At 37.5% G+C, this 16,376-nt stretch overlaps 1 protein-coding gene across 3 annotated transcripts in view; it reads right to left on the reverse strand.

Annotated features, from left to right (window-relative positions):
* Window positions 1-576: 576 nt before the first annotated feature.
* Window positions 577-16,376, reverse strand: part of LOC108748836 (histone acetyltransferase KAT7) — a 47,923-nt gene continuing 32,123 nt past the window's right edge. For 2 of the 3 annotated variants that reach the window (XM_018487215.1, XM_018487211.1), the window contains exons 10-13: window positions 13,818-13,911; window positions 5,304-5,450; window positions 3,975-4,081; window positions 577-1,241 (exon numbers count right to left, since the gene is read on the reverse strand). In XM_018487215.1, the coding sequence (XP_018342717.1) occupies window positions 1,119-1,241; window positions 3,975-4,081; window positions 5,304-5,450; window positions 13,818-13,911 (471 nt within the window). In that variant the 3' untranslated portion in view covers window positions 577-1,118. Of the gene's footprint in view, window positions 1,242-3,974; window positions 4,082-4,783; window positions 4,939-5,303; window positions 5,451-13,817; window positions 13,912-16,376 lie in introns of those variants that run through there. The other variant, XM_018487220.1, reaches the window with a different exon arrangement.

Consider the following 16,376-nt stretch of genomic DNA (forward strand, 5'->3'; position numbering starts at 1 on the left):
AATTTTCACGGGTGGTCCAGTGCTCGCGCATACGACGCAATCTGATCGATGCGCCGGCGGCGCGTTAACGGGGCTCTGCCGTTATGCAACTTACTGCACCAACGAGGTTGCACCAATGAGAGATGCCAAGGTCGTTGCACCAACGAACCCGACGCAGCACCGGCGCAGCCGGCTTATCGTCGCCAAGTTTAATATCTCGTATACACAAATGTCTTTTATGCGAAATTCAATCTTCACACAACTCACGTTTCTCGTCATTACACCAGCGCGAAGGGCTATAATGTATTTCCGCGTTTACTTATCAAAATAAATATTGTATTGGTGGCAGCTTGAAATGCGCCGGAGTCTATTTAAATATTCAAATTTACATAGAAGCGAACTTCTTCATTCGATTTCTTATTATACATCATTTATCGATCCTGATTGTAAAACGGATCTCGTACAAACGGATCTTTTAACATGATTCTCTCTCTCTCTAAATCAAAAATTACACTATCTTTTTTCTCCCCGATATAATACACGGAAAAGGTAAAGAAAATACCGAAAGACACGATTTAAAAATAAGATATACGGGCAAATATGTGAGGCGACAGCGCAGGAATATGCAATAGTCTTCGATATCTCCGTCACCGTGCATTATCGGCTCGCACCTGTCTGCTTTCGTCGGTGCCAGAGAGACGTTTCTGCGACGCTCAAAGCGCATGCGAGACTTTCCAGTCGCAATTATTGTCGGACCCTGTCGACCTCCGCGATGCATCTTAAATACGGAGGGAGAACGCCGTTCCCGCGGTGAGCCTTAACGATATTGCCAATAGAATGAGATACTCACCGTCGTCTCCCGCGTGCTTCAGGACGCCGGAGGAATTCCTAGAAGGATTTTCACGGCTCTCTCTCTCTCTCTCTCGTCATTACGTTACGGGCGTGAAATCTCGTCGGTGGCGGCTTATGGCTTCCACGCGCTGCGTGAGCCGATGAGAAGGTCGGAAATGTAGATAAAGACGACGATGACGACGATGATGACGACGACGAGAAGGAATGCGAGAATCGACCGTCGCACCGTGAAGAGAGAAGACAGACGAGAGGAGAAGGTGGCGTACTTCCAAGCTCCTGGCAAGACCTTAGTTCGAGGCGGAGGGCGTCTTGGGTGGCTGGAAGGGGTTCCATTTCAGACACTCCGGATCGATCTCTTTGTAGACGGGGCCCCGTCTCTTCACCCTCTCCTTGTAGTCATCGATCACGTCCTGAAATTATTTCAACGGTCCCTTTCTTTTTTATCCGTGCGTCTCTGTTCCGGGCGACGCGACAACTCGTAAACGTTTTTAATTGCATTGACAAGAATCAGAGGGAACTGAGGAAATGTATAATGACGAAGCGCCGAGCAATAAGTACGATCGAATTAATTGAATGATAATTAGCCTCGCAGCTTATACTGTCTGCTTGTATATCAGAGATATCGTTCCCCGGGACCAATGACGAATGATCGCACGAAATCGGATCGTCCTTGTTGCATTATAATCGTTCGTCACGTTAATAAATATACATTTCATATTTCCGATATTTATCATGTTTGTATAGTGAGAGGTGTTTTGTTGTATCAAAACAATGGGTCATTATTCCTCGTCCTTATCTATACCTTCTCAGTTTGATTTGAAATAAGAGAAACGTATTAAAATATATTCCTGTGAGATTGATTATTTACACCTGATTTACACGATGCTTTTATACTAGTAATTAGTCCGGTGGTCTGTAACAGCAAACTAGAAAATTAGCAGCTAAAAAAATATAATTTATAGAAATAATTGATTTAAACAAAAAAAATAATTTATCGTAAATCAGAAATATCGATAGAACAGCATATTAGTGACCTCACACCAATTTTTACGGCCTTGACATATCAAGCTCATGACCTTGAATGATTTACAAATTGTAGCTGTCGATTATTGTTGTTCATTGAAATGTTATTAAAAATCAAAATTAATTATTCTCTCTGATATATACTGTATTTTGAAACAGTAATGCAATATACATTTTCGCGTAGAAAGTTATAAACCCATGTCAAATGTTCGTTGCAAGTATATGCGTGAACGCAGAGGGTTCCGCCCATTTTCTCTCTGTAGTGGTCATCACTGCCAAAAAACTAAATACATAAGCTCAACTGAAACCTCACTTCGTACGAATTTATAATTTTTTTTCCACACAAAGCGAGATTCAACTCAAAGCACTCATTTTTCGATAATGGAATCCTCTCTACAGGGAGAATCAAACCCATCGCATTCACATATAGTATATATTTTTCACGCAAAGCCAAGTTCCGCATAGATCTCCAACTTTCCACGCAAAATGTAGTAAGCGAGTTAAACATATTTTTATATTGTCAATTTCTTTTATTAATTAATAACTTTTCGAACAACGAGACGACCGCTAAAATTTTCTGAAGGCCATTCAGGGTCATAATCTTGTCAATATATGCCGTCGATGAGATCGTCACTAATATGCAGTTTTAATAGTCACATAAAAAGTAATTATGTTTCTTAAAACAAAAAAGAAATTTTCATAAATTTGTAAAAACTATTGTACATATATATGACGACGTTGTCAACAAAAATTTTGTTTATGGAAGTTTGTATGCTTATATTTAAAGTTCATTTTTTAACAAGAATTTCATTGCTAATTAAGTTTCTTGTATATTTAGAAATTAAAAAATGTTTAATTAATAACAATCTGTAACAAAAATCGTATCAATATTTCTTTCTTGAATTTTAAATATGAATTACAAACACCCTCAAATAAATTTACTATGTTACGGTAAATGTGACATTGAAAAGGAAACTTATTTTCTAATAAAACTTTCTAAACAATAATAATAATAATCCAGATATATATAAAAAAATCTAAATTTTAACATTATTTAAATAATTTTTACATTTTTCAGCCGGGTACATACTTTGTTTTATCATTGTCTAAAATTTACAGGCTGTTATAAACCTTTATTGAATCCAATAATTATATACTATGGAGCACAATCTCGCAACACAAATGTAAATAATCATTTCCAATATTTTTTGCGTGCTGTGAACACAAATCTGTTGGCAAAAATTGGCCATTACGTTATAACTTTGTGAAAAATAATCAAACAGATGTCAAACAAAAAATGATGATTTTGAGGTTTTTAAATGTTATAGCACCGGCAGCTAGCCTTTTTTCCTTAATTTCCTTAATTAATGCTGTATATCAATTTTTAACTTTAAAATGTATTTTGGTTCAATTCGATATGATTTTTTATTTTTGAGATATAGCAGTTTGAAGATATAGAATTCATTTCTCATGTAACAGTATTCGAGGAATAAATAACATTATTTTAAAGAAAATTAATATTTTTGAACATTTTTTGAAATATTTATTCTATCATTCTTTAATAGAACACTGATGACAATTATTTGTAACATGTCTTTACATTCTATTACAATTTCTCCTCAAACACTGTCACAAATGATCCCATATTATTGGGTAATTATGACAAAGCACATTAATAATATTTTTCATATTCAATTAAAATTGATTATATTATCTAATTAATATTATATATGTAAAATATTAAGATTTATATAACATTTTCCAAAAATTTTATCAAATTAATTACAAAGTTACGGAATATTTAAGTTCAACTTTGTATTTTTTTATCACATTTTTTTATCTATAGTGACCCTACAGGTTTATGTATATGTATACAGGCTTTGACCAAAAATATTAGGCACTTATGTATATTCTTTTCATCTACCTAAACTTCTTTTACCCGTATTGTTTCCTATTGACTATCAGCATTGTATATATGTTTAAAAAGTTTTTAAAATAAAGGATAATTCATAACAAACGATCATAAATTTATTTTTGAGCTAGAACATTATATAATAATAAATAAGACATCTAACACTTTTTAGTTAAGATGGTGGATTACAACACAAAGGAGTGCTTACCTGTTTCTTCAGAATGATATGCTTGCCCTTCCAATATTTCATCATACCGAGGGCCTGTAAAGTGCTGACAATATCATACGAGTCGATGGCCATTTCCTTGCTAATATCTGAAAAAAAAAATTACCGAGTATGTGTGTTTGTTTCTGTGTCTCTTTCTCGCGCGTTCAACAATGATCTTCACTGACTCTCTCTCCCCTTTCCCCGTTGAAAGTGGAAACTGTTGTTGATGGAAGTCTCGAAGGGACATATAATAATCCAATCTTATAGAAGAAACTTGTTCCTCTCGACGCCATACAGCAAGAGTAATAAAATTGACTAGTAAAAAGAAACACGATGAATAAAACATCGTGAATTTATTACTATTTATATTTATGTATAAAAATATTTTATGTATGAAGAATATTATCAACACAAAAAAAATTTTAGCACACGCGTTTCGAAAAAAAAAAATTCTTCTTTTATTAATCTCTTTAATTAATTACGCAGACCTGATCTTCGAGTTTTCCACAAGTCTGTGACGGTAAGAAATATATTCTTTACATTCTAAACTTATATTCTAAACTAGAAGCTGTCCAAAACTGTGAAGCAAGAATTAAAATAAATAAACAATGTTAAACTAAGTATCTCAAAAATTAAAATTAATAATAATAATAAAAATATAATATATTTACATTCATTTTTCATCAACCCGGTTAATTATAGATACTGAATTAATTTAACGCTAAAAGAAATAATAATAAACTTTAATAAAGAGCTCGATGATAGGAGGAGCAAAAATGCGGAAATGATGAATCACAAATAATCTGCTGTGGTTTTCAGCGACTGGGCAGTTTATCCTGCCCTTCATGGATACAATTATTCAACCGCTAAAACCAGTTACGTTGGGAAAACTTGACCATCGGATCAATAACAATGCGGCATAAATCCTCTGCTGACAATTCTCTCTTGTCTCAAGGCACTAAATCTAAAATATATAGATTCAATAATACCCATCGAAACTGAATTATTACAAAACATTGAAATAGAATAACTTTTGATTAAATAGCGGAAAGTAAGGAGAGTTGGCAAAGTCTCCTCTCGCCAGATTGCAAAATTTTCAAGAAGTTGCTGAAGATTTTTGCTGGAGTCGCGACGAATGTAAATTTTCTCTCTACGGGAAAATTACGCTTTTGAAATCAGGCGTTGAATTAGCAGTTCAAAGCGAGACTTCTCGCAGGTCGCATTAACGCACTTTCAATCCGCGTATAAATATTTAAATGCCGCTCCGTAATATCGGAAGTCAAAACGGACTGATGGCTGGTGGTGACGACAGACTTCGCGCTGACCTACCTTTTACGGAGATCTCCTTGCCGCCGAAATTGCAGAGATACTGCAGTAGAACGTCTTTCCAGTAGCTCCGATACGAGATCAGGCCGAGATCCGAAAGCGGCTTCTCCGGTGAACCGATTTTCTTCTCGACTCTCGTTAGCAAGTAACCTGCGCAGCGAATTGCAAACAGGTTCAATTTATTCAAATATTAATGCTATTTATCAAATTAAATTTATTTAATACAAATATACATGTAAATGAAGATTATGTTCGGTTAAAACGCGTCTTGCGTAATAATATTTTTTACATAAATTTTACAATTTCCAGTTTAAGTATGCCGATTATTTGTTGATTTTGAAACATAGTCCCAAACTGAAGTTGGAGTACATAATAAAGTGTACTTGAAACTTGTTTGTTGTTTGTAGATAATTACACTGGGAATTTAACAGATAGTACTAATAAGTTGTGCAAATCATCCATCTCGATTGCATCAGTTTATTGCTCAGTTTGATCATTCTGTTATTATTAATAAAGCAAAATGCAAAATGGCAATGGTGACGTAACATATCATAGGCAAATTATTATTTTCTACATCCACCACGAAGTGATTCTTAATTTCCATAGTTCATTTTATTATAACTCTGTGTGTGTGTGCTTATACTTTACAACACTCTCCTACTGTATTTAGTTTATATTTTCGTCACAAAGTTTTGTTCATAACTAAAGAGAAAAAAACCTCTTTGTAAAGTAGAACCAATATGGCCAACAAGAATAGGATCTACTAAATGTACACATCGATTGTAATGTTTCTTTGATACTTTTGTTATTCCAGATCGTGGATTCTAATTCACTCGCTAAACATCACGGAAATAAGTAGATAAGTTCATTGTTTAGAAAATAGTACCTTGTGCATTCTTATGTGTCAATATATTAATAAACTTATTTTCTTACAAAGGTAACATCAGATCATTTTATTTTCCATTTTTATAAATTTTACAAAAAAGAGGGACTTAAATCATATTAAGTACATATGTACCCAGTATATGCGAAATACTACTTTTTTAAAAATCTTTACTGCACTTATGTAAATATTTGGAAATGTCTCATATATCTTATTAACTCTATGTTTCAAAAATGTTTCCTCTTTTGAATATAACCATAATTTTTTATTTTGGACTTAGCAAAAAATTAGAAAAAATCGTAAAGCTAAGTAGGGATATATAGGGTCCTGATCATCATTTATATTGGCAAGCAATTTAATAATATATTAATGAGAGTATCTTTATTAATAATATAATTATAACTAACTAATATAATTATAACTAATATATTTATAACGTTATAAATAATAGGAGTATCTTTAAAACATTGGAAAAAATTTATTGAAAAAGAAAATTTATTTATTTAGTACAGCGCCGACTTACCGTACGTATCAATAAAATTCGTTCATCAATTAATAATCTTTTTGAGAAAAAAAAATGAGATGTAATAATAAAATTAAAATATTCAATAGCTTCACTTTAAGAAAATTGTAATATTCCAGATATTTCAACACAATTTATACTTCAATTGGTAGGTACAATAAAACAATATTGCGGTAATATTTTTTTCGAGGTGCAACAATAGTTTTCGCAGCCGGATTAGTAAGCACTTCGTAAGTGAAATTTCTAAAGCATAATTGGACAACGAGATCCTATTATACATTTAAATTGAACGGACAAGTGGCAGTGGGCCTGACAGAAATAGATGCGGCCCTGGCCGGCAGTGCCCCGTCTACTCCTGGTTGAACGTCCGTTCCGCCTCGTTTGTCCCAAGTATTCTGCGACGAGGCATCAAAGAAAAATGTATAGACAGCCGGGAGAGAGGGAAAGAGGAGAGGAGAGGAGAGGAGAGGAGAGGGAGAGAGAGAGAGAGAGAGAGAGAGAGAGAGAGAGAGAGAGAGAGAGAGACAGAGAAAAAGAGAAGGCACCTCGAGGCGCTTCGTGCCTGCCTGCTTCTTGCTAGTGAATCGGCGAAATGGTCTGTTGCGCGCCATCCGTCTGTCCGTCCACGTCAATGGAATTATCCAAGAGACCAGTTAAAAACCTGTTTTTCAGGGAGCGACTTAAATGTCAGATCCAGATCTACCGCAACCCAGAGTCGAAGATTGATAACGCGTGCATTTAAACGCTAATCATCGACGCTCTTATCAGAAACAGGTGCAGGTGAAATTTATAGGAAGATGAACTTATCGATCAAAGTATGGATCTCACTTAGGGAGAATTGGTTGATTGGACTCCTCTTCTTTGGTCGTTTCGAAGCACAAGGTCGAAAATCAACTGACAATTGGACTTTGTTTCAGTTAAACGTTTCTTTTAAACGACGATTCGGATTTCCTCGGGGGAATGAAATCAGAGAGTAGAATTTATAGCGGGGTAGAAATTCCATTTGATATAATCCTCGTCATTTTACGTCCGCGACGTAAATCTGAAAATTATCTTCCACAAAGATTCTTGCCGGAGTGACATGAGTCACCGAGAACGCGGTGAGAAGCTACTATCAAGAGGAGACGAGACTGATCCGCGGAATTTAAGGCTGGGATATGTAAAAGTCAATCTCGAGAGGGACGGGATTTAATGGACTCGCGCACTCGCTCGTTCGTTTACGTTTAGCATGGATTTCGCAAGTTGATAGCTGCATCTTGCATTATGTATAACCGATCTCACTATATACGCATATGCGACATTAGGACGTGGACGATAGATTCGTGGTAGTATCCAGTGTGTGTCATGTCGTCCACGTTAGTGTCATCCTCACATTCCCGAAATTACCTCCCACACCGTCAGCAGGTTCAAAGCTCTCTCATTAGCAAAGTAATCTCTCCCGTGCTGCCGAATAAATTTTGCCGCCTCCGGAAGATGTTTATTTAAAGTTCCAAATGTACCGTTTTCGTACGTTATGATAGATCAAAGCAGAGAGATAATTAAGTGTTAAGAGATTACTTGTGGCCGCGAGGGACACATCTATGATTCATTGTTCCGAGTCTCTTAATCCGAAATCACCGGACGCTTAGCCGCAGACGTATTTCCAGGTACGATGAGGTACGAAAGTTTACTTGCATCTTGCAAAATAATCCGCGAGATACAATCTTAAGTGTTGTTGGCATTGACGGCCTTTTTGAAAAAGTTATCATTGATAACTTATCAATGACTGATATATAGCGAGAAAAAACCTGTCCTTTACAAGGAAATCGCATAAAGGGACGAACTCTAATCTTAATAATATATAGTATAATTACAATTTTATAATTATTTTCAAAACGCATATTTTTAAAATCACTTTCGAAAAAATATTTTCAATGTGAATGAATAAAAACAATTTTATTATAAAACTTGTATATAACATTTTTTTGATATTTTGAGCAGTTTCAGAGGTAAATAACGAAAAAAGCCTAAAAAACTGGTTCGCTTGTAAGGAGTCAATTTTTTATATAAAACGGTTTTTCCGTTACCGATTATTCTTTAATAAATAGTCATTAATTTACGTAATCTATACAAAGTTTCATTAAAATCTGAATTTGCGTGGTTCCCTTGTTAGTTTTCTTGATTTTGAATTGTACAGAAATCTCGGAAAAGTGCACTGTGAACGTCTTTTCGACGCGAATTTTAAAATTCTTCTTGATTTAGTCGTAGACTGTTTCAAGGTCGCCGGTATCCGATATGCATCTATAGCGCGAGTTTGCAGAGATCGGCGCGGACAGATTCACTCTGCGCTTCTTCTCGCGTTTGCTCGTGGAGACGCTCTTTAGACCTCTTTATCCGGCAGACAAGGACGGACAAGAGACGGGAGAGACGTGTCCCCGCGGTGTACTCGGGACCAGGACATGCCGATTCTGCGTTCACATTTCCGTGCCCGTTCCAGGGTGTTCCCGGCCGGCGATGGGTTCAATGACCACACCGTTCCATCTCCTCCACCTTCGCAGACCGTGTATCTCCGGCAGCAGAGAGGACACTTCTATCCACCCCCTCTGTCCGCCTTCAGCACTCTGCGGCACCTCACCCCGCTCTTCTTCCGCACCCACCCTCTCCACTTCGCTGCTGATTACTTTGGAAGGGTGGAAACGCATTCATTACGCGTTCGTTCGGTTTGCAGACTTTCGGGATCGGCGTGTAGGAAAAGGATAGAACGCGAGAGGGACGGGGAGGGGTAGGGGGAGGGGGAGAGGGAGAGAATGGAGAATCGGAAGAGGGGAGGAAATTTGAGGATGGAAATTCGAGAAAGAGGAAAACAGTGACCGCCGGGCGGTGGGAGAAAGGAAGATGGATTGGTGTGACGAGAGAGGGAAGAAGGGAACGAGAGGAAGAGAGGGAGGAACGTCCCAGTCGCGGGCAGGGTCGGCACAACGAAGGGCGCAGAGCGAACGAGGATGCGAATCGTGAAAAAAACGCGAACGATGAAATTGGGTGCTGTTGAGAGGAGTTCGTTGGCCCCATCGATCGAAGCATCACTGACGAGGAGATTTACGATTCATCAGTAATATTTATCTTTCGTGCCATTCAGTGGGATAACGATGGAGCACGAATCACGATGTTTCGCAAAACGATAATGGGATTTCAACTTAATTTAGGAACGATTCGCAATTACTGATGCATCTTTACTCGAAGATGGATAAAGCAATTATGTTGATGGAATTGAAAAAAAAGTATCTTGATAAATATCGATCAGCTCGGAATTATAGTTTGGAATTTTACAGCTTAACCGTATCTTTCAAGTATCCAAACAGATGTTGCGATATCAATATTAAGTTTCGATTAAAAAGATGCTCTTTGTTCATCTTAAGTTATAATGGAGGATAAAAAGGATCTCCTTCGTGCCTCTTCTCTTATTTATTTATAAGTTACTCGATAAATCTAGTAATTTCTCTCTTTTAGATATTTCTGTTCAGCTGTTCTGCTGCAAATCTGCTTTTAATTTTAACATGAGAAGCAAAAGTGATTACTTTGATTAGACAAGATACGTTCATTTCGCATCTTAGGTTGTTAAATCAGTTCAATCCTTTCTCTCCTCTCTATATTGTCATTTCTTTCTCTGGACCAAAGAACGATCACAGTCTTCGAGAGGGACATTGCGGGACAACCTTGAGACAAAAATGAAATATCGCGTCAATGGGAGGATAATATCGCTACGAGATGTGGTGCGTATCCGCCTTTTCCTCTTTGACGAAGGCGAGAGATACCGCACGCCACGCCGACCCTGCCCAGTCGCAGCAGTGTTACCGCTGCAGTAACCCCTCACCAATTCCCTTCCTCCCTTCTCACCCTTTCGTTGCCCTCCACTGCCGTATGACTGGCGTATACCCTTCGTCCCTAGGTGTAGGGGAAAGGGCGTCGGTGACCCTGCCAATCCTACGTAGGGATAGTGGAGCGAGGTCACGAGAGGTCATACGATTCCGAGCCCTTCAGGCACCTGCGTTGAGCGGGGGAGACGAATCGACGACGACAAGAAGAGAAGGGCGAAGGGTGCGGTAGTGGTAGTGGTGGTGGTGGTGGTGGTGGTGGTGGTGGTGGTGGTGGTGGTGGTGGTGGTGGTGGTGGCGGTGGCGGCGGCAGCGGCGGTGGTGGCAGCGGCGGCGGAGGAGGTGATGGTAGCGGTATAGGGCAGGTACAGGGAGCCTGTACTATAGAGATCAAGGTGTGCGGAGGAGCGGTTGCCCAGAAGAGGAGAACGCGCAGCGTGCGTGAAACAGGAAGTGTACGGGTGTACGCGTAAACTTGTATGCGTGTCTGCACGCGTATACGCGACGTCGACGTCGGTAGTGGTGCGGTGGGAGCCGATCGATGCGGCGAGACGCCGGGCGTCGCACTTTCCACGCACACACAAACACACAGCCCACGGTTCGCTCTCGGCAGTAGTAGTAGTGATGATCGATGGTGGACCTAACGCTACACAGTTCACTATCACCATCACATCACTACCATCGGCCCCGTTATCAGAAACACTGACAGTGTCCGTAATATCGCGGAAGCGGTATATCGCTATTACTCTCATGATCGCAGACATCGGTTGCGTTCGATTTGAACGCTCACGAGTTATAAACTTCATTCTATCATCTTTCTTCCGTATGTAAGAATGAAGCTTTAGCGCGTGAGCGTCTAAATCGAATGCAACCAATGGACTTTACGAAATTAGGAAACGTGTAAAAAATGTGACATTTTTAATAAAAATATTGTGTAGACATAATATTTATACGTAATATGGAGAATTATTAATACCGAAACTGTAAGTCATTAACCGATTGACGAATGTTGAAAATAATCATGCAATAACGATGAAATGTAGGGAATAATAAATATTATGAGAAACAATACCATAGAGAGATAAAAAATAAATGAAAATAATGAAAAAATATCCAAATAAATTTAAAAATGCTAAAATTTTTTTACAAAATCATTTATACAGAGTGTTCCAAAATGACCGCCAAATATTTTGTGTGCTAGTAAAGCAGACTAAACTGATTGTGAGTCGAAAAGTTCTATAGCCTTTTGGAATTTTCGCAATAGTTAATAAGATATTAATTACTAAATATCGCTGAATATTGGTTTTCAATAATTTTTTTATCAAGTACCATCAACTTTTACAGGAAAACAATAAATGACAAAAATTGTTTATTTTCTTCTCGTGGAGCTTTAAGAATTTTTTAAAAATTTTTTATCAACTTTTTAGTACTGCATTTTCTTATTGGCAATTATTTTTGTCACAGCGATTTTTAGTACTTAATATCTCGGCAACTATTTGAAAAATTGCAAAATGATGAAGAACTTTTCGACTAGTTTAGTCTGCTCTATCAGCACACGAAATTTTGCCAGTCATTCTGGAATACCCTGTATACGAATGAATTTAAATATACTTTTACTTGAAGCGATTTTGGATTTTCATTGGAATTCAATGCTTAAGCAACTCATTGCTCTGTAGAGTTTTCTGTAAGAAAATATTACCGGATCTATTTGAAAGCGACTTGATATCTCGCGTAGGGGTACGCGGGCTCCTAGCGCCGTCCTTGTACAGTCGAAATACAGCCGGTGGCGAAGTCGATGGCACCGACACTGGATGCGGAAGGGAGCGGCGGGGGCAGAAAGGGGAGGAGGGAGAGAGAGAGAGAGAGAGAGAGAGAGAGAGAGAGAGAGAGAGAGAGAGGATGCTGTCTCGCTCGCGGAAAAGCCGGCGGGGTTGTGAAACCAGCCCTTCCTTCCTCTCGTCTCACCCCCGTCGACCAACCGACACACCACGGCAGCACAGTACGTCGACCCTCGACCAACCAACCAACCAACTCTCGACACACCCCTCTTTCCCCTAATACTACTATCGGTGTAGTAGCGCCGCGATGCCCGCTCCCGACGCCACCGACACTCGCTCGGCATCAATGAAAATGACGTCACGGCAAAAAGCCCCGCGTTTAATTATCAAAGCTATGCGCCTCGCGCCGCGCACACGCGTGTGCATGCGTGCATGCGTGCGTGCGTGCGTGCGTGCATGTCGACGGCGACGCGGCGGCGACGACGACCGTCGACGAGGAATCGCCGCGCATCGAGTTCTCGTCATGGAATTGGCACGTAAAGCGAACGACAGGGAAAGAAAGCGACGCGATCGCGCATTCCGCGATGCATTTAAGCATCAAGCGTGCTCGCGCGCTCGTTGGTAATTTCGATCGCAATTTACGATGACACAGGAGAATACATTTTCACGAAGCGCTCGTTGATCGTTTCAGCGAGAAAAAGAATCGCACGATCAAAATAGATAATACTTGATATTCGTCAATTTTGATTATGGAATTCGTTCGTTGTTGAAATAGCTCGAGCGATTTGTGAAAACGTATTTTATTATAATAGAATTCTAAAAAGATGAAAAGATGAAGAACAGATAAGAGACGCTTTAAATTCACAGCGAATAGACATAGTCTATATCAGCTCGCTAGAATATACGTAATCTATCAACAACGGCGATGATTCAATCAAATGGAGCTACTGATTCATAGGAAAAATTCGAAACACAGCTCTTCGTCGTCGTCGTCGCAAGATGTGTGTATAACATATTTCGTGATACAACCGGCTTTCATCTCCAATTAAATGAATCGTTAGAAAGATTGCATCATGTAGGACAATACTTAAAATAATTGTGAACACATTCGAAAGTGAATGTAATGTCAGAAATGGCCAAGTTATAGGGGAATAAAGAGAACCGTAGGATATCACAGCATATACAAATAACCGGGATAATCATGAGAATACTGGAACACACTCGTGATGTAGCGTACTAAGTGCTAAAATAAAAAATGAAAGGTCCGAAGGTTCAAATCTCAGTAGGCTCTGTGAATTTGTTATCTATCCCAATTATTTCCCGAATTAATATCTTAAATTCCACGCAATAAGCAAAAACAATATTAGAATAGATGGATCAGCCTTACAATGTATTGTTGTATTAATTACAATATCAGTTTATATTGATGTATCAATTGATCTGAGCGTCGAGAGACACTGTTGTGTCTCCTGATATACTTACTAAAGTCAATGAGCAGCCGTCCATAGCCTTGTCTCTGGTAAGGCGGTAGCGTTAAAATACAGGACACATTGTAATTCAAGAAAGAGTTCTTCTCCTGGAACACACAGACATTAAAGTCTCGATTAGAGAATGCATAGGAGAGCGTTGTTAAAAGTACCACATCGCCGCTGATTTATCACCTCCAAGATTTTTACAAATTAATAATTTATATTATCGCGTGGAATATAGTCATTATTATTACAGATTATTTAAACTTTTATCAACGGAGCACGATTATACCTCGTGTTACGATTAGGAGAAGTAAAGTTATAAATGCATTCGGTATTAAAAGCATGATCGATGGTATTCCGCTCATGAACACGAGGCGTTCTCTACAAAATTGTAATGAAAATGGTTCGCAACAAGGAAGATAAGCATAGTTCGTAACAGTATATTTAGAATAAAATCTACTATAATACTTGTACATGATTTTTCCGAAGGAGTTCCAGCTTTTGTTCGTCACGATATAACTCGAAAAATTAATTAAAGATCATCGAGAGCCCCTCCGGTAGTTTCTCCCAAGAATACCAGCATCAATTTTTCAGTGTCATCCTATAATGGACTCGCGGAACTCGCGAGGACCTCATCATGGAAGAGTCATGCGCCTCTGGGAGAGAAAGAACCGTCGCAATTCCATCAAAAGAGTCGCCTCCCCTCAAAAACACAGTATACACTCGGATACTGAATAAAACACAAGTTCTTGTATTTTTAACGTGGCCACGCGACGTATGCAACATCAGTATTTTTTATTAGACAAAATCTCTTTCCAAAATGCCTGGTATATCTACCTTAGATCGTTCATGGAAACAATGATAAATCGGATTTCTTGAAATTCCGCTAAAACAGGCGAGGGGATGCTGCAACGACGGCCAAACTTGATCGATGTCGATAATGCAGACTTTTTCATTCCAAACTCAGTTATATACTATACTCGTACCATTCTGTCTCACTCAAACGCGTACAACTGTTCTAAGTATACAGAAAAACTATTCTCATTTTAAGAATATCTTCGTTTTCTATATATAAAGCTCGAAATAAGATTATATAGCGTTAAATCGACATAATTAGCTCATATAAAAAAAATTTGATCTAGTTTTATACCAAGAAAAATATATTCTCATTATTCAATAATAATTTCTTGATTTCACGCACACACATAGGAAATAATATCGGATAGAAAATTACAATACTTCAAATCAAGAATTATAATATCTTTAAATTGATTTTAAATTATTTTTATTTCATCAATATCTTCCTCTTAGAAAAAGCTGTTTATATTATTGAATTGTTTGATTAAAAAAATTTTATAATAATAATTCCTTAGTCTTATTTCGAAAATGGTTCGTGTTCACGAATCTTACTGTATTATACCGCGATTAGTAGCAGCAAGAGAACGGTGCTGCGTGATCTCGTACGAAAGTAATCTACTCGATTATTCCGATTCTCCATACATAAAGACAATTTCCGAGCAAGCATTTTATCGAATCTCTAAATCCAGACATTTAAAGTGTCGTCCCGGTCGTGCCTTACAATTGGAACAGAAATTCATCCGTGAATGTAGAAGAAACAAACAAACTGACATTGATTATTATTGATTAAATGATATTAATATTTTGTTCTGACACTGTAATATATTTCAAATAACTTCATCAATGTCTGAAAACATTCTTAAAAAAAAGTTTAATGTATATTTAACAATACACATAAAGTTAAAGTAAAAATTACAATTTCATCCTCTTGATATGACATGTTAAATGTCGAAAGAAAATACCGTTAACAAAATAATCATAGTTGCTTTTCAGATAACTATTATTATAACATTAATATAAGAATATAATATTGTTAAAATTCGAGATTATTAAATTCTTAAAGCAACAATGATTGCGTTGTATAGAATATAATCATTTTAAATTAAGAATAATTTTTTTTTCTATGCATATTGCAGCATCATCTCTAGCAAGATCAAGCAAGCATTCTATTAAAGACACAATTAAATTTCTTTCTAAATATTTACTAAGCATATGCACACGTAAATTACATTCAACCTAAAATTTTTATTTTTTTCTAGACTTTCAATCTGTTCTCAAACTTAGTTCTCAATATTATTCATTCAAGTAATCCGAGATCCGCTGAATTACTTATACTACTGATATGAACTATAAAACTTTTATATCATAAGCAAACTTTAACTTCAGGTGACAGTTACACGAACCAAAAGCAGTAAAAGTAAATTCTTTCATTTTTGCGATCTTGTGAAATTAATACACTCGCGGACTTTTTACTTATGCGTATTTTAATTCTGTAAAAAAAATTTTTTGCAGTCCGTAAAACTAGTTCAATTTTGATTGTACTGTAATTCGTAATTGCGTGGTAATTGGCGTCGCTCCAACAGTGAAACCTTAAACTCACGAAAGACCTTAAACCCTCGAAATTTTACTTATCGCACTTGCAAAATGAATGTCCGATGTACAAGTCTTGCGTTTTCTAATAACCGATTTTTATATTCCTCTTGGAATATCG

Source organism: Trachymyrmex septentrionalis, unplaced genomic scaffold (genome assembly GCF_001594115.1).
Source record: "Trachymyrmex septentrionalis isolate Tsep2-gDNA-1 unplaced genomic scaffold, Tsep1.0 scaffold109, whole genome shotgun sequence".
Classification (NCBI taxonomy): Eukaryota; Metazoa; Arthropoda; class Insecta; order Hymenoptera; family Formicidae; genus Trachymyrmex; species Trachymyrmex septentrionalis.